The sequence below is a fragment of the Poromitra crassiceps genome (assembly GCF_964638095.1).
Source record: "Poromitra crassiceps genome assembly, chromosome: 5".
Taxonomy (NCBI): domain Eukaryota; kingdom Metazoa; phylum Chordata; class Actinopteri; order Beryciformes; family Melamphaidae; genus Poromitra; species Poromitra crassiceps.
The window spans coordinates 49521109-49539285 of record NC_139642.1 but is presented as its reverse complement, the minus strand read 5'-3'; the positions used below and the strand labels follow the sequence as shown (position 1 = coordinate 49539285).

The window sequence follows — 18177 nt, the reverse complement described above, 5'->3', positions numbered from 1 at the left end:
CAGCTGTGGCAGAGTTGGCACTGAGTGTTGTAACTGTATAAAGGGGTGTGGAAGGGGTTGTGCTTGTGCTGTGGCTTTATCTGTTTAGCTCATGGTTTATGTGTGCAATGCTGCTGCTAGGCGAGCATGTGGTTGAAGTGAAAGAGGAAGCACTTGTTAAAACGCTGGTAGGCCCTTTAAACGTTACGGGTTTGGTTGCTTCAGTTGACAGTTGAAGTGACGAAGCTAGTAACCTAGCCTAACGGGCGTGTAAACTCAAAGTTACACCCAGATGCGAGAACCCCGAATGAATCAGGAGATAAACTCATGCGAAGTGGTTAGAAACAGCTGCTAAACCGAGCAAAACATGAACAACTGTGTTCTGATATGAATTACTTACAATGTTATGCAGTTGCCAGTTCACTAACAAAAGCAGCATGCAGTGAATGAAACTGGTGGGCTGCTGCACCACACAGATAGGCTCTCTGGCAGGTGGATTTAATAGTGCTGCCTTCACGTGCTTCTTGTAAGTTTCCACTATTCTTACATGACGTCGCAATACAACTTGTACTCATTCAGTGCTTTTGTCCGGTATAATACATTTGACCAAGCATATCAAGCATGCAATTGATTTCATAATTCAATTAATCTATTAAAACTAAGCTAAACGTCACATCAAAGTCGGGTTCTCCAACAACAGCACTTGAAAGCAGCATGTGCGCCCCTTCTCCCCTTTTGTCGTCATCTTTCTTTGTGAGCGTTATTTGTTGTGGACCTTTGCGCATACTCGTCTTTTAGAACACTTTTTTACTTTATTTTATTTATGCAACAAGGACACATGATCTATTCGTATCAGAGAACAATGTTTGCTTTGCTTTATCTCACTCAGTCACCTCACCTCACCTCAGGGTGGCGATGCTCATCTCCAGCGAAAAACAAGCTGTGCGTAAGTCATTTGGCCCCTCTGCCTTTCCGTAGACCCGGAAGTACAATTTCACAACCACGGCGTGACATTCAACCGGGTTGTCAGACGCCCGTCCAGTGTAGGGGGTTGTGTAAAGGAATACGGCCACCCTGTGCCAACTGAGACATCGTCAAAATGAGAATACTAAAAGCGGGCCTTGCGTTAGGGAAAACGCATCTTTTGGCACCAGGAACCGTCACTCTAAAAAAGGTAACCCGGGGCATTCGCGCTGGTGCCAGGTTGGACACCAAACCTCTCCATGCGCAGCCGGAATGTTCTGTCATCCCATCGCATTACACAATCCAGAAGCAAACAGAGAATAGCCACAGACAGAATATTGACTGTCATCTCCCATTTCCCAGGTGCTGATCAACAGTTGTCGGTCATGCTCCTCTGGCGTGTTTCCCAACGAAAGGATCCGCAACATCGGGATCTCAGCGCACATCGATTCAGGGAAGACCACCCTGACCGAGCGCGTCCTATACTACACCGGCAGGATAGCAGAGATTCATGAGGTAACCTCTGAGATTGACCTAACGTGTTATTGACTGTTAGTGGTGATGGTTTGAAAGAGTGTGTGTGTGTACTGTGCATAAGTAGCTAATGCACTCAGGTGTTCCCCTCCTGTGGTCTGTAGGTAAAGGGGAAGGATGGTGTTGGTGCCACTATGGACTCGATGGAGCTGGAGAGACAGAGAGGCATCACTATCCAGTCAGCTGCCACCTACACCGTGTGGAAGGATCACAACATCAACATCATCGACACACCAGGTATTGCAGGAGACAGACAGACTGATGAAGCTGTTGTCCATTATCAAGGTGTCTGTGCACGCCTGGATACAGGATAGCTCTCATGCTATGAAGAGATCAAGTCAACCTTGCTGAAGTCCCAACCAAGTCACTCAAGTCTTGAGGCACAAGTTTCAAGGCTAGTTTAACATAAGAAAACAAAATCTGTAGGCTAATAGTATAAAAACATAATCGCTCAATGAGTTTTGATTTCTGTCATCATTTTCACCATCAATCAATTCAAGCATTCCATACAAATTCACAAAACAACATTTTAATTCAGTGAGTTGTATGTTGGAGCAAATCTCATGACTTTCAATGAAAGTAATTTACACAGACACAAGATCGTTTGTCGAGACTTTAGAAACCTTTTCAAGCCACCAAAGTACAAGTGAAAGTCAAGTCCATACTCACCAGAACCCTTGTCAAGTCTCAAGTCTTCTCTTCATGCATCACGTCAAGTCTCGAGTATTCTCTTCATGCAATCAAGTCAAGTCTCAAGTCTGATCTTCATGCATCAAGTCAAGTCAGGAGTCTGGACTTGATTCTGACTGCATTGACATTACCTTAGTATTCACATTAGTATCCGTATTATTGATATCCCCCTCTTTCTCTTGCTCAGGCCATGTGGACTTTACCATTGAAGTGGAGCGAGCACTGCGCGTGCTGGACGGAGCGGTGCTGGTTCTGTGTGCAGTGGGAGGGGTCCAGTGTCAGACCATGACCGTCAACAGACAGATGAAACGCTACAATGTTCCTTTCCTCACCTTCATCAACAAACTGGACCGCATGGGCGCCAACCCCAACCGAGCGCTGCAGCAGATGAGGTATACAGGGGAATCTCTCTGTCACACATACAGTGTATGAAGTGCTTCTGCAATTTATGAGTCTGTTCAGTTGTAACTTCTACATCCATGCAGTATGCTTTTGTACATTTTCCTTCTCTATATTTGTGCTGATTGGTTGATTGATTGATTTTATTTGATGTTTAGTAACAAAAACACATGGAACAGAAACACAGCATCTCGGAAACACCATCAAGGATAAAAACACAAAGTCAGAGACTTGTTTCCATTCTGGTCCTTGGTCTTGGACAGACACTACAAAACAACAAGGAACAAGCAAAGGCACAAAGAATGATAGAACTATAGAAACTACAAACTACTGTACAATGCTGCAATACTAAAACAATGCTAAAATACTAAAAGTAATAAATTACATAAAATGCTATAAAATTATAAAAATACACAATACATAAAAACACAATCTTAAAATCAGCCCCGACTCCAAGCTACAGGCTACACTACCCTAAGTTACTCAGCAACCATTTTTTCAGTTGGTTTTTGAACCCATTCAAGGACTGGGCAGATTTTATTACCTTGGGAATTTTATTTATTTTTGGCTCCACATTTTTTATACGTTCGTCACAAACAACTCTTCTATCTCTCTCTGTCCCGCAGAACCAAACTGAACCACAACACAGCCTTTGTGAACATCCCCATCGGCCTGGAGGGGAACATGAGAGGCATTATTGACCTTGTCGAGGAGCGAAGCATGTATTTTGAAGGCCCCTTTGGGTAAGGGAATCACCCATGGGGCTTGATAATGAGAGAATGACCTTCAGTTAGAACACACTCTGTTGGATTGATGGCACAGCGAGTTACTTGAATCATTATTTGTTTTGTTGAGTACGGCTTTCTGCTGATTGTGTCGCTGTCAGTGGCTGATGCTCTGCATCCACCAAAAGTACATGTCATGTATGGCAGGAAGGAAGGAACTTCTTATCAACTGGCCACAGCAGCTAATGTGTTAAGAATTTTACCATCAAACTTTTTTCCAATTATTTTAGCAGTCAAAGTACTTTTGTCTGATGAAGACAAGTTGGTTACATACTGACTGTACCAAAGTGGCTTGCAGAATTAAGCTTCCCACCAGTCGCAAACGTAATTCACCAGCATGTGTTAGATGACTAGTGTGATTTCATGACATATACATTTCTATTCCAAATTCCCAACAAGCTGATGCATCGTGCTCTCTCCTCCATGCAGTCAAGATATCCGATATGATGAGATCCCTGCAGAGTTCCGTGCCGAGGCTGAGGACCGGAGGCAGGAGCTGGTGGAGTGTGTGGCCAACGCTGATGAAGTGCTCGGAGAGATGTTCCTGGAAGAAAAGATTCCAACCGTTGACGAGCTGAAGGTTTGTGTTTGTCTGCCTGTGTGTGTGTGTAAGAGAGGATCTGTGTGCAGCTTTCCCACGGGTCTCGAACATCCTTGAACGCTTGTGGATTTGAGAAGAATAAAGTAAGGCCCTGAAAGTTTCTGTAAGTGCCCTTGAAAATGCCTTTTACAATATATGTTTTAAAAAATAGAACCCAAATGTATCACTATGCCTCAGCTCTCTGGACCGCTCGCCATCCTAGGATCAGTGTTTCAGGAAAACCCTGTGATGGAGCTTTGCGTTGATGCAGCAGCAGTTTTAGAATTAATGATTTCACCAGGATTTCTTGACTTGACAAGATAAAAAAAAAATAGGCTTCTATGAGGTCTAATTTTGACTTACTCTTACTCCGAAACGCAAATTTCGAGTCCTTGAATTTCACCAAACAAGACATTGAAAGTGGTTTAAAAGTACTTACATTTGATGTCTAAATGAGTGTGGGAACCCTGTGTGTGTGTGTGAATGAAGAGTGAAAATGACTTGGACTGAACCTACACTTGCCCCACACCCATTACCCGCCTCACCTCACTGGCCTCCAGGCTGCGATCCGCAGGGCCACAGTGAAGCGTCTCTTCAGCCCCATGCTGGTGGGCACAGCGCTGAAGAACAAGGGCGTCCAGCCGCTGCTGAATGCTGTGCTGGAGTACCTGCCCAACCCCACAGAGGTCCCAAACTACGCCATCCTCAACGATGAGTGAGTACTACGGACTACGGTTTAGGATCAGAGTCATTTTTATTCACCATAATGGAATAAACATGGAGGGGGGGATTTGGTCATGGCAATTTGTTTTATTACACCGTCCTTCATTAGAGCATCGTTCTTCTGATGAAGGTGAAATACCAAAAATACATTGGTGAAAATGAAGTGACATCTTTTTTCATCTTTCCCCCCCCCCATTATAATATTGGTCAGCTGCTTTTTTCACTTTGAATAAAATACATGTCTCTGTTAATATGTACTACAATGTTCCTGCACTAACGTCAATGTGATCTTCAATGTATTAGAGAGTCCAATGAAACGTCTAAGTTCCTGATGGACCCTACGAGAGATCCCTCACAGCCATTCGTTGGTCTGGCTTTCAAACTGGAGGTAAGACGTCCTATTATGAGAAATAAGGGCATTTGCGTCTCCCAACAATTCACATTATAGCCTCATTATCCATTATGATGTTGCTTTCTGCAAGTTTATTATCTGCAATGTTTGAATCAATCTTGTGTTGTCCCCCCCCCCCGATCTTTCTCTCCACCAGGCAGGGAGGTTCGGCCAGCTGACGTACGTGCGTGTTTACCAAGGCTGTCTGAAGAAGGCCGAGTACATCTACAACACACGCACAGGCAAGAAGGTGCGAGTACAGCGGCTAGTGCGTCTCCACGCCGACCAGATGCAGGTGAGAAGAGCGCCATCAGTACAGCATGGAAACTGCAGCGATGGATGGAAACGTGTCAGAGAGCTTCTTCTTTGCGGTTCAGTATGAACAGCAAAGTGATGCAATTGGTCAAAACGGTTAGGTTCCCCTATTTGGTTTTAGTCAAGTGTGTACTGTGTACTAAAACAGCCACATCCTCTGTGATACCCATCAAAGTTTCCATCCACCTCTTGTGCAAACAAGTTCTGAAACTGTCTTCAGTGTTCCCTCATATGATGGTCTCGACCTAGTTTCAAGATGAAGACCAGTCACGCTGCCCCACGCCACACGTAATCTAGAGACACGGCACCTTAGCATCACACGTAATCCTAGCGTGACGACAAGCGCAGTAATCCCAGCGTGACATCGTTAATGTCGTCAGTGCAGTAGTGACGCACTTGCCTAGATGACGGCGTTAATGTCATCAGTACCGAGGCCATGACGTGGCAGTATTTATAGCCACGCCGGGCGCCCCACGGTCCTTGTTCCCTGTCCTCCAGCGCCGCACTAAGCTGATCGAATTCCTTCTCTGGAAGCCGCGTTTCACCTCTCAAGCTGCCCATTCCTCCAGATCCTGCTATCAGCCATCCGCATTCATACCAGCCATCCGCACTAACGAGACCACTCACCGTTCGCTCCTGCACCATGTCGGGCCGTGAAAACGAAGACTTCGAAGCGCAGTACCAGTTCGAGCTCGAGGCATCCAGCTCCGACGAGGACTTGCCCGTCGAACCATCCACGCCCGGGCACGGGCTGCAACAGGCAAGCGCACGGCAGCAGGCTTCGGCAGCACCAAACGCAGCTCAGACGGGGGACCTCATCGCCAGGGGAAGACAAGCGGGGCCGGCGCGCAGAGGAGGTAGAGCGCGCGGCCGAGGAAAGAAAGCAAACGGTGCCAAGTCACGAGGACAAGCAACAACTCGCAGCCGCGCAAGAGTCGAAGCGGAGAGCGCTCCGGGCCCGGGCACGAGCACTCGGGGGCGCGGAGGGAAGCAAACGCGCGCCCCCGCGAGGAGCGCAGCAGCGCCGGCCAAAGCATACGGCAGGCCATTAGGGCCAAAAATCATCGCGAAAATCAATAACGCCGCTCAAATCAATAACGCCGCTCAAATTCCCGCGAGGAGCTCAGCCGCCCCGCCTGAGGCACATGGCAGGCCAACAGCTCCGCAAATCCCCTCAGGCTTCCCACCCGCCGCGGCAGGCCCCCCGGCCCCGCCCAGGCGGCAGGAGGGGGAGCTGGCCGCAGCCATGCGTTCTATAGCAGAGACCCTTAGCGGGTTCCAGGCTAGCCTGGATGCCATGCGCCCAGCGCAGCCACCAGTCCAGCAGGCGGTGCCCATACAACCAGCAGTGCCCGCAGACCCAACCCCCATGCCTTACCCAACCCCCATGCCTTATCCACCGGCGGCAGCAGTAGCGGAACCCAGCATGCTCCTCGCCCCTCCCACTCACCCATTCTTTCCCAGGCAACCAGCGGCGGGCGCAGCGCAGCCCAGCACGCTGCCTGCCCTACCCGCCACGCCGTACCCATTTTGGCCCTTCCAACCGGCGGCGGCCTCAGCACAGCCCAGCGCGCCACCCGCTCCTCCCGCCCAGACGTGGACCTTCCAACCGGCGGTGGCCTCAGCCCAGCCCAGCGCGCCACCTGCTCAGATGTGGCCCTTCCAACCGGCGGCGGCCTCAGCCCAGCCCAGCGCGCCACCGGCTCCTCCCGCCCAGATGTATTCCCTGGCTTCAGCGCTGCCCGAGTTTACTTTCGGTAAGCGTTACATTCCCCAGTCGGCCGGCATCTCTCCCAAGCTAAAGTCCAAAATCCTGCAGGGCCAGGACGTCAATCTAGTCAGCATTCTCCTGCCCTCACCGGAATGCAGCAAGAAAATCACGAGCGCGGACACCAGCATTCTAAGTTCGTCCGACCCCCCTCTGAGGCAGGATGCCTCTCTTCTCGAGGCGGGAGGGCATCCGCTCGGAGAACCCCCCCCCGTAGGGGGTTCTTCGGGAGTCAATACATTGGTGGTGGACTGGGGAGGTGGGTGGGGTGAAACGCGGCTTCCAGAGAAGGAATTCGATCAGCTTAGTGCGGCGCTGGAGGACAGGGAACAAGGACCGTGGGGCGCCCGGCGTGGCTATAAATACTGCCACGTCATGGCCTCGGTACTGACGACATTAACGCCGTCATCTAGGCAAGTGCGTCACTACTGCACTGACGACATTAACGATGTCACGCTGGGATTACTGCGCTTGTCGTCACGCTAGGATTACGTGTGATGCTAAGGTGCCGTGTCTCTAGATTACGTGTGGCGTGGGGCAGCGTGACTGGTCTTCATCTTGAAACTAGGTCGAGACCATCATTTCAATCATGAGAGACCAGAGGGCAAGGTTAATCAGCAAGCTTTATTGGAGTATGGCATGGCGATAGGATTCATGGCCTGAAGCAGTACGGCATTAATTCTGATGGCGTGGCAGCATGGCAACTGACTCTTTGGCGTAGTGACTCTGAGGCAGGATGCCTCTCTTCTCGAGGCGGGAGGGCATCCGCTCGGAGAACCCCCCAAAAGAGAGAACCTGAGAGGCCGACCGGTCAGCTCGCCTCGCGATACGGCGGGCGCTGGGCGGAAGGCGACGCTTGTCGCCGGCCTGTTGGCTTGAGAAGGCGACGCTTGTCGCCGAATGGTTGGCTCGAACCCCGCTGGGCGGAAGGCGACGCTTGTCGCCGACCGGTTGGCTCGAGAAGGCGACGCTTGTCGCCGACCGGTTGGCACGGGCGACGCTTGTCGCCGACCGGTTGGCTCGAACCCCCCTCGAACCCGCTTGTCGCCGAACGGTTGGCTCGAACCCCGCTGGGCGGACGGCGACGCTTGTCGCCGACCGGTTGGCTCGAGAAGGCGACGCTTGTCGCCGACCGGTTGGCTCGAGCCCCCCTCGAACCCGCCCCCCCCCCCCGCAAACGGTTGGCTCGAACCCCGCTGGGCGGAAGGCGACGCTTGTCGCCGACCGGTTGGCTCGAGAAGGCGACGCTTGTCGCCGACCGGTTGGCTCGGGCGACGCTTGTCGCTGACCGGTTGGCTCGAACCCCCCTCGAACCCGCTTGTCGCCGAACGGTTGGCTCGAACCCCGCTGGGCGGAAGGCGACGCTTGTCGCCGACCGGTTGGCTCGAGAAGGCGACGCTTGTCGCCGATCGGTTGGCTCGAGCCCCCCTCGAACCCGCCTCCCCCCCGCGAACGGTTGGCTCGAACCCCGCTGGGCGGAAGGCGACGCTTGTCGCCGACCGGTTGGCTCGAGAAGGCGACGCTTGTCGCCGACCGGTTGGCTCGAGCCCCCCTCGAGCCCGAACCCCCCCAAAGGGGGGTTCTCCGAGCGGATGCCCTCCCGCCTCGAGAAGAGAGGCATCCTGCCTCAGAGTCACTACGCCAAAGAGTCAGTTGCCATGCTGCCACGCCATCAGAATTAATGCCGTACTGCTTCAGGCCATGAATCCTATCGCCATGCCATACTCCAATAAAGCTTGCTGATTAACCTTGCCCTCTGGTCTCTCATGATTGAAATGTATATTTTTCACTTATTAAAATGCCACATTTTGATCAACTTCATGTCCCTTTCTATCGGTGTGTCTGTGTTGTCAGGATGCGGACGAGGTTTATGCAGGAGACATTTGTGCTCTGTTTGGGATCGACTGTGCCAGCGGAGACACTTTCACATCCAAGATGAGTGCCAACCTCTCCATGGTGAGTAACTGATGTGTGCACCGGCCAAAACACCTGCAGAAGAGCAGGAAATCTCTTCATATTAGAAAACAAGTCTATACATATACTATACTACTCTATACAGACAGACCTGCGATTTGAAATGTAACTGCCATTTTCTTCAAACACTTTTACTTCTCCACTCCCAAGATGTCAGCACTGCAGCATCTTATCTCATGTTCATGTTATCTCATATTTAATATTGGAAACTTGACATGACCCAATGCGCACTTGTCTCACAGGAGTCCATTCACGTACCAGAGGCTGTCATTTCCATGTCTATGAAGCCATCCAACAAGGTAAAAAAAATAAAGCTGATTTCTACTTTCTACCCAAATGAGGAGTGTAGAGTCTTGAGTCTAACTTGTGTCTCTTATTGTTTCTGCGTGCTCCTTTTCTCCCACCCAGAATGACCTGGATAAATTCTCCAAAGGCATCAATCGATTCACCAGGGAGGATCCCACCTTCAGAGTGCATTTTGACACAGAGAGCAAAGAAACTATCATCTCAGGCATGGGGGAGCTGCATCTGGAGATCTACTCCCAGGTACAGAATCAGACACGGTGCAACTGAAAGGACGCACTGGTTCAATGTACTATGTTCTGCAATGACAAATACTCCAGTCTCTGTTCCTACATCTAAATTGTGTGTTCCTGTGCCCCCTCCTTTTTTGTTTTGGTGGTTTAGAGGATGGAGCGGGAATACAACTGTCCCTGTGTGATGGGAAAACCCAAAGTGGCTTTCAGAGAGACCGTCAGCGAACCTGTACCGTAAGTGCTGATCTCCTGAGGCTTGCAACACACGCACACACACACACAACTGAGGCAGTGCTTTGCATCTATACAGTTTTATTGGGCTTCAGTACCTCAGCAACCACAAATACAACATAAGGATATGATAAATATATCATATAATTATATATGATGAATTTATCAAATTCTTGGTGATATAAGGCTATAAGCTACACCTTTTGATAGCTCAAAAGTTGTGTAACAAAACAGCAAGGCTTAGTACTTGCAGGCTCACCATGAATACATTTACACTAAAATATTTGATACATGAAGTGTACACCAATACTCTGGCTGTAGGTGGTAGTAGTAGTGTGAGGAGCGTGTGCAGGATTGAGTTGACAGTGGCTTAGTTTGTGTTTGGAGGGGCTTCACATTCATGGCACTTTGGCAGTTTTTCTGTCTGCAGCACTTTAACTCCCTCTGCTGGCGACCAGGTGACCAGCAGCTTCCAGTGAATGATTTCCTGCAAAAATATATACACAGATGTCAGATTAACATGTGCTATTTGGGTGGACGCATTCATCCTAAGCACCTCACAGTGAGTGCCAAGAGTGCATAATTTTTTTAGCATGGGAATCAAACCCCCAACCCTGACTGTTAGTTCCCTGCTCAACTCACTGAGCTGCAGCACCAGTTGACTGTAAGATATTACCATTTTTAAATGTATAACCGAAGAAATCAAATGTTTGTTTTGATCAATTACCTGGGACACCATGTCATGCAGCAGGACGTGATAGTTGAACCTCAACTGGTTATTCTCAGTTTCCTGTTATAACAGACAAAGAAAGTGTCAGCTTTACATGTAGACCTAAACGATCCAGATGGTCAGTCCAAATACAAATGTTGATAATAGGGAGAAAAAGCGTCCAGTTTAAAATGAGTCTGTGGATAATGATAATGTTATAATGATAATGTATTCCTCAAATTAAGGTTTAAAATGTTTATTAAGACAAAATGCTTTGATTGCCAGCATTGGAACTAAGATGAATGTAACATATTTCTAACACACACACCCTAGGCTGCTAGGGGTTTTACAAGAGAATGAATAATTCCTAAATGTGTATAGCAGACGTAACATTAACGTTCTGTTTATACACTACTGCTGTAAAACGTTAATATCAAACCAAAGATTATCCCTGCTCGCAAATCTTGGATTATTGTGGGACCCTGCACCTCTTTAACAGCTGACAGGCAGCTCACCAGCTGTGTGACGTTGGCCACCTGAGCCATGCTGTACAGAGTTTCTTCAGTCGATTCGTTCAGCATGATAAAGCTGGAGGCCACGCCCCCCAGGTGCCAGAGAGGCTTCATCTCAGGCTCAATGTGACCGTAGCTATCTGTTGGTCAGAACAGCAACACAACGTGCAGAGAATTAGCATTTAGTAACATTAGTAACAAGTTATGAATACAATATAAGGCAAATATTATTTTTTGCGATCAAATTTTCATTCAATTTTGTCAAATGAAGATCATAACAGTGGTACCATAAATAGTACAAGGAGTCATATGCATACAACCGCAATTGACGGGCTATATTTATATCACCAATGCCTTGCAAAGAAAAGATTAAGAATAAATGTTAGGAGTGAGGAGAAAAAAAAAAGAAACATGAGGGAAGCAGACAAACAAAACAAAACAAAACAAAAAAAATACAAGTACAGTAAAAAATATGGACACTAGAAATGTGTATATGTGTAGATCTTATATCCTATCAGAGTGACACCTTAGATCTGAACAGGAGAGTCTGGGTTTGAAAGAGAACCAATAAGGATGTCCCAGGCCTCTACAGTTGATGCCCGCGCTTTATGAGTTACAGCGAACGATCTTTCTATGAGGGCAATGTCCCTTAAATGATTCAGCCATTCTTTTGCTGATGGGGGGGTCGGGGGTGAACCATGAGTGAATTATGGTCTTTTTGGCGGCGGTTATGCCTGCGAAAATAATTTTCCTAAAGGCTAATGTGGTATTATCACTAAGAGTAGAATCGTCATTGAAAAGAAATAACATAGGTTGTTTAGGAATTGGGAATTTCAGAATATCCTCAAGCCTCTCCGCCACCTTGGACCAAAGGTTACAAACAGAAGGACATTCCCAAAAAACATGAAGATATGTTCCAACAGTATTCTGGTTACATTTAGTGCAGTTTGGGCTATCTATAAGCTTCATCTTGAAGCGCCTGTATGGTGTAGCATAAAATTTATGAACAAATTTGTAATGAATGAGCTGATGTGCAGGTTTTTTTGATGAGATGAAGATGTTTGTCCAAATATTGTCCCAATCAAGCGGAGGCAAATATTATGATTCAGATTGATGCTTAGTTACATCACAAATGTTATCTGGAGAATTGCAAAACATACTGTTAGTGTTAAACATACTGTACATGAGGAACTAACAGTGTCGGGAATAGTGACAGCCATTTGTGTTGCGTTAGCATTGTTGAAGGAACATTGGGTTAAAACCACAAACGCATACATGGTGAAATCCAAAAATGCTGCAATTTGAAATTGTGCAATATTAGCGGTCTGGGTTTAGCAATAGCAGTGTGTTTTACTAGACATACCGGGTAATATTAGCGGTGTGGGTTCAGTAATAGCAGTGTGTTTTACTGGACATACCGGGTAATATCAGCGGTGTGGGTTCAGTAATAGCAGTGTGTTTTACTGGACATACCGGGTAATATCAGCAGTCTGGGTTTAGCAATAGCAGTGTGTTTTACTGGACATACCGGGTAATATCAGCGGTGTGGGTTCAGTAATAGCAGTGTGTTTTACTAGACATACCGGGTAATATTAGCGGTGTGGGTTCAGTAATAGCAGTGTGTTTTACTGGACATACCGGGTAATATCAGCGGTGTGGGTTCAGTAATAGCAGTGTGTTTTACTGGACATACCGGGTAATATCAGCAGTCTGGGTTTAGCAATAGCAGTGTGTTTTACTGGACATACCGGGTAATATCAGCGGTGTGGGTTCAGTAATAGCAGTGTGTTTTACTGGACATACTGGGTAATATCAGCGGTGTGGGTTCAGTAATAGCAGTGTGTTTTACTAGACATACCGGGTAATATCAGCAGTGTGGGTTCAGTAATAGCAGTGTGTTTTACTAGACATACCGGGTAATATCAGCGGTGTGGGTTCAGTAATAGCAGTGTGTTTTACTAGACATACCGGGTAATATCAGCGGTGTGGGTTCAGTAATAGCAGTGTGTTTTACTAGACATACCGGGTAATATCAGCGGTGTGGGTTCAGTAATAGCAGTGTGTTTTACTGGACATACCGGGTAATATCAGCGGTGTGGGTTCAGTAATAGCAGTGTGTTTTACTGGACATACCGGGTAATATCAGCGGTGTGGGTTCAGCAATAGCACAGTGTGTTTTACTAGACATACCGGGTAATATTAGCGGTGTGGGTTCAGTAATAGCACAGTGTGTTTTACTGGACATACCGGGTAATATCAGCGGTGTGGGTTCAGCAATAGCACAGTGTGTTTTACTGGACATACCGGGTAATATCAGCGGTGTGGGTTCAGTAATAGCAGTGTGTTTTACTGGACATACCGGGTAATATCAGCGGTGTGGGTTCAGCAATAGCACAGTGTGTTTTACTGGACATACCGGGTAATATCAGCGGTGTGGGTTCAGTAATAGCAGTGTGTTTTACTAGACATACCGGGTAATATCAGCGGTGTGGGTTCAGCAATAGCACAGTGTGTTTTACTGGACATACCGGGTAATATCAGCGGTCTGGTTTTAGCAATAGCAGTGTGTTTTACTGGACATACCGGGTAATATCAGCGGTGTGGGTTCAGTAATAGTGTGTTTTACTGGACATACCGGGTAATATCAGCGGTGTGGGTTCAGTAATAGCAGTGTGTTTTACTAGACATACCGGGTAATATCAGCGGTGTGGGTTCAGCAATAGCACAGTGTGTTTTACTGGACATACCGGGTAATATCAGCGGTCTGGTTTTAGCAATAGCAGTGTGTTTTACTGGACATACCGGCCAGGTAATATCAGCGGTCTGGGTTCAGTACTAAGTTAGCAGTGTGTTTTACTGGACATACCGGGTAGGTTTTGTCCTGACAAAAGACTGTGGTTGGTCTTGTACTGCTGGTAAAGGGCCTCTTCTTGAGCTGTGGTGTCGATTTGTAATAACGCCTCACATGACGCCTGGACTTGGGCTGAACACTGTGAACAGTTTCCCCTTGGAAGCAGCAGTTCTGCAGAGCATTTCACTGTAGTACTCTGGATGAGTCAGAAGTAGTGTGAGGCAGGAGATAAAGAAGGACAAATATATTCAAGAAAGGAATGTTTTCTATGCAAGAAGTGGGGGTAGACTGAGCAAAGGCGTAGCCAAATATTGTAACTATGGCAGCAAGTGAGTCAATAATTTCAACACAGTTTTACTGTACATAATACAACCTAATGTGAGCCTCCTCTTATCTGCTCTGTTGTAAATCTTCTCAGTGCTAACTAACTGTGTTGTGTAGCGAAATGGCACAATATGAACATCCGTTAGCATTAAAAGCAATGAAAGATGAAACATTTTGATAGTGATGAAAAGATTATGCCTATTCTTTAGTTTAAAATGGCCTTTTAAAAACACATGACCATCCTAAACAGACATGGCTTAAAGTAGTCATACATTTAAACTAGTTTAGATTAACTTAATCCAGTTTCATAAAGAATCATGGCTTCATCACAGAGCACTTAAAGTCAACGTCCAAGTAAGCCGGTATGAATTCAGATTTATGTTGTTGGACAATGGCAACATGGGCAAATGGGATATTTGCAGCGATGGCGACCCAGTACCAACAGAGATGGAAGAATTGTAATCCAGGCTGGGCCAGGCTATTCATTTATCTGAGCCAACAACAAAGTTTGTCATTTCTCAGAGATCAAACCCAATTTAAACCATATTTGTAAAAAATAAATAAATACTCTAGCTAGCTATACTCCTGGCCTCACCTAAACCATGTATGAGCACCTGGTCCATACTGAGCCATAACTTACATTGCTGATCATCTCCTTCACCGAAATCTCCAGACGATACTTCCTCCCAGAATCTGCCACATCCTGAATGGGAGAAACCACTCAGAAATCAAACACAGTTCTCCTAACTTACTCATCACTATTATGTAGTTAGATCAAGGTTAGCTATGCAGGTCCATGCCTCGTTCACTTTTAGACACAGTGAAATTCCACTGACCTCCGCAATGGCGCTGTGGACCCTGTGCACGCCGAACCACCTGTACGGTGAGCCGTAGCGGGTGTTGAGGTAGTGCTGGACCACCCTGGCTGCTCTCTGAGCAGGATAGTAACTGGGGTTCAGCACTCCAGTCACTTCCATCACGTCTTCCTCAGCCCCCTCCACTGTAACTTGTCCCTGATTATTTGACAGAGAAAGGGAGAGTATGGACGATGACAGAGGGGAAAGGAAGAAGATGACAACAGTTGCCGTAGCGTAGCGAGTAGGGAGGTGGTTCCCTTTCCCAACCCTGATGGACTTTGACCCCCCTACCCAGGTGTCACAGGGTGGAGGGTTTGTGTGTCTGTCTGTCTGTAGTAAGGAAAGGTATTGACAGAGGGAGAACATAGCGAGAGCTCCACTGGTAAATAGGAAAGGAAAGAGAATGTGCTCCTAGTGTTATGTAACATTATAGGATGGGTCAAATACAGAGCATACTGTACATGTCGTTGTACAATGAATGACGTTAAAGGAAATCTTAGAAACACAGTCCAAGGAAGTGTACAAGGTGTAAAGAGTTGCATGTGTGTGAGAATGTGAAGAATAGTGAATGAAGGAAAGGCGGTCTTGCCTGTGAATGCTGTTACCTGGCAGGTAGAAAGTTCTATCTCTCAGACATGGAGTGACAGCCAGAGCTGCTGCCTCACCCAAGTGGGCGAATTTACTTCCTACTTCCTTTGACACACGAGTTCCTCAAGGACCGCCCCTTTTTAAAGAGACATGGTTCTTTTTTGTTTCCTATCCTTCCTATATAATTAATACCAATGAGAAACTTTGTCAACCTGTTGGATACAGTATTCAAATTAGATTTCTTGCTCCGTTCTAAATTCCCTCTTCTCTCGTGGGGGGGGGGCTCGATGCTCGATGCTTTCCTCTATGGGGGATTGAACCCGTGTCCTCTGGGTGAAGGATGCTCTCAGTATGTCACACTGCTGCAGATCATGGATGTTTTGTCCCGCTCTCTCTAGGTTTGACTTCACCCATAAGAAGCAGTCCGGCGGCTCGGGGCAGTACGGTAAAGTTGTCGGGGTTCTGGAGCCTCTGGACGCAGAAAGCTACACCAAGGTGGAGTTTGACGACCAGACCGTCGGAACCAACATCCCCAAGCAGTTTGTGCCAGCTATTGAAAAGGTACGTGTGATAGTTAATTCCTTTTCACTTTTAACATATCCACCAGTGCTGCAGTTAGGCACAACTGTATACACTGGGAATATTCTCAGCTAATGTAATTTACAATATACAAAATATATGGGGCGGCTGTAGCTCAGGAGGTGGAGCGGGTCGTCCACTAATCGCTTTGGATGAAAGAGGTCGGGTTGTTTCGATCCCCACCGCCTCCATTCTGCATGTCGAAGTGTCCTTGGGCAAGATAGTGAACCCCAAATTGCTCCCGAGGGCTGTGCCAGCAGCCCAGCACCCTGCATGGTAGCTTGCCACCATCAGTGTATGAATGGGTGAATGTACATACTCATTGTAAAGCGCTTTGGATAAAAGCACTACATAAATTTAGGCCATTTACCATTATGGAAAATGTAAAAGTATTCACATTTTAAATTCTATTTTTTTCTTCATTTCCCTCCGGTCGTGCTGCAGGGTTTCAGGGAGGCCTGTGAGAAAGGGCCCCTGAGTGGGCACAAGATCTCAGGAGTGCGGTTCGTGTTGGACGACGGAGCGCATCACTTGGTGGACTCCAACGAGATCTCCTTCATCCGCGCAGGAGAGGGCGCCGTAAAGCAAGGTGAGGCGCAGAGTGTTCAGATCGTTATACGCATCCTGTTTTCATTCCCGATGGCCTTGGCTTGTTCGTCTTCATTGTTCTCAGTGTACTTGAAGTTCTTGTGTGGAGCTTTATCAGTGCTGGGTCCATTGTTCTCTCCACAGCCATGGAGAAGGCCAACGCTGTCATATTGGAGCCAATCATGTCGGTGGAAATTGTGGCGCCCCAGGAGTTTCAGGGCACAGTCATTGCTGGGGTTAACCGTCGCCACGGCGTTATTACAGGACAGGATGGAGCTGAGGGGTACTTCACTCTGTACTCGGATGTGAGTCCAGTTTGTGGCGGCACTTCTTCACCCATCTTTCAGCTGTTTAGTTATCCACATCCAGTGTCATTTATGATGGTATTTTATCATTTTCATTCCATCTCTCCCTACAGGTTCCTCTAAATGACATGTTTGGTTATGCCACAGAGCTGCGCTCCTGTACTGAAGTAAGGCTGAGCTGAAATTATAGTCTATTATAGTCCAAATATTTAGCATGTTCAAAACAGTCTTAGAATTTAGAGGACTTCTATAAAGATGTTGTAGAGTGCTGCATGTATCGAGATATATTTCTGTTGTTCTATGGCTGCATGTGAATTGGCCCTTTCTACATTACAAGCTTGATGTTCTCTGGTGTCTCCAGGGAAAGGGGGAGTACACCATGGAGTATAGCAGATATCAGCCCTGCCGGCCAGCCACCCAGGAGGAGCTCAACCACAAATACCTGGAGGCCACAGGCCAGCTGCCTGCCAAGAAGAACAAGTCGAAGAACTGAAAACAGTCTGCACACCTCTGCCCAACATTGGACTTTGATGTGAATGCCCCTCCCCCTCATCATGTCTGCACACAAACACACACTTTAATTTATTTATTTAAATAGGGACAGATACACAACATGAACATTTGTCAACGTCTGATGACATGTATCCCAGCATTTGTAGCCTAGGCTAATTTACAATGCCCGTCCCTAGATGTTATTATAATTCGAGAAGTGTCCGTGCGTGAGTGAGTGAGCGAGCAGAATTTTGTCCAGCCACGGCTGTGCCATTTTACGTGCGATCGGGCTGAAACTTTCAGGGGTTGTAAAGAGCACCCGTGCGGGTGACCTGACAGAGCCAGATCTTTTAATTAGGTGATTGCCCTAATTACCTAATGATGTGATGTCTTCAGTGATGATGTCATCAGTGATGTCATCCTTCCTGGCTGAGGCTATAAGGCTACGTTCACACAGCCATCCTGGCTGTGTGAACGTAGCCTAAGTTCAGTGATGTCATCAGT

At 47.3% G+C, this 18177-nt stretch overlaps 2 protein-coding genes across 2 annotated transcripts; one reads left to right on the top strand and one right to left on the bottom strand.

Moving 5' to 3' along the window:
* Nucleotides 1–1025: 1025 nt before the first annotated feature.
* LOC310776725 (elongation factor G, mitochondrial) lies at nucleotides 1026–18053 on the top strand. The gene is made up of 18 exons (XM_083636886.1): nucleotides 1026–1153; nucleotides 1306–1458; nucleotides 1581–1713; nucleotides 2354–2558; nucleotides 3192–3308; nucleotides 3780–3930; nucleotides 4491–4645; nucleotides 4957–5041; nucleotides 5202–5339; nucleotides 8982–9083; nucleotides 9344–9400; nucleotides 9510–9647; nucleotides 9789–9871; nucleotides 16108–16270; nucleotides 16733–16877; nucleotides 17021–17181; nucleotides 17295–17348; nucleotides 17543–18053. Exons 1-18 carry the CDS (start codon nucleotides 1079–1081, stop codon nucleotides 17672–17674), a joined length of 2247 nt encoding a protein of 748 aa, XP_083493012.1. The 5' UTR covers nucleotides 1026–1078; the 3' UTR covers nucleotides 17675–18053.
* On the bottom strand, nucleotides 9958–15782 carry LOC310776743 (latexin-like). Its single transcript, XM_083636911.1, has 7 exons — nucleotides 15727–15782; nucleotides 15101–15277; nucleotides 14905–14967; nucleotides 13956–14136; nucleotides 11066–11229; nucleotides 10596–10658; nucleotides 9958–10355 (listed from the first exon to the last, which is right to left on the bottom strand). The coding sequence occupies exons 2-7, from the start codon at nucleotides 15239–15241 to the stop codon at nucleotides 10239–10241; spliced, it is 729 nt and encodes a 242-aa protein (XP_083493037.1). The 5' UTR covers nucleotides 15242–15277; nucleotides 15727–15782; the 3' UTR covers nucleotides 9958–10238.
* Nucleotides 18054–18177: the final 124 nt, after the last annotated feature.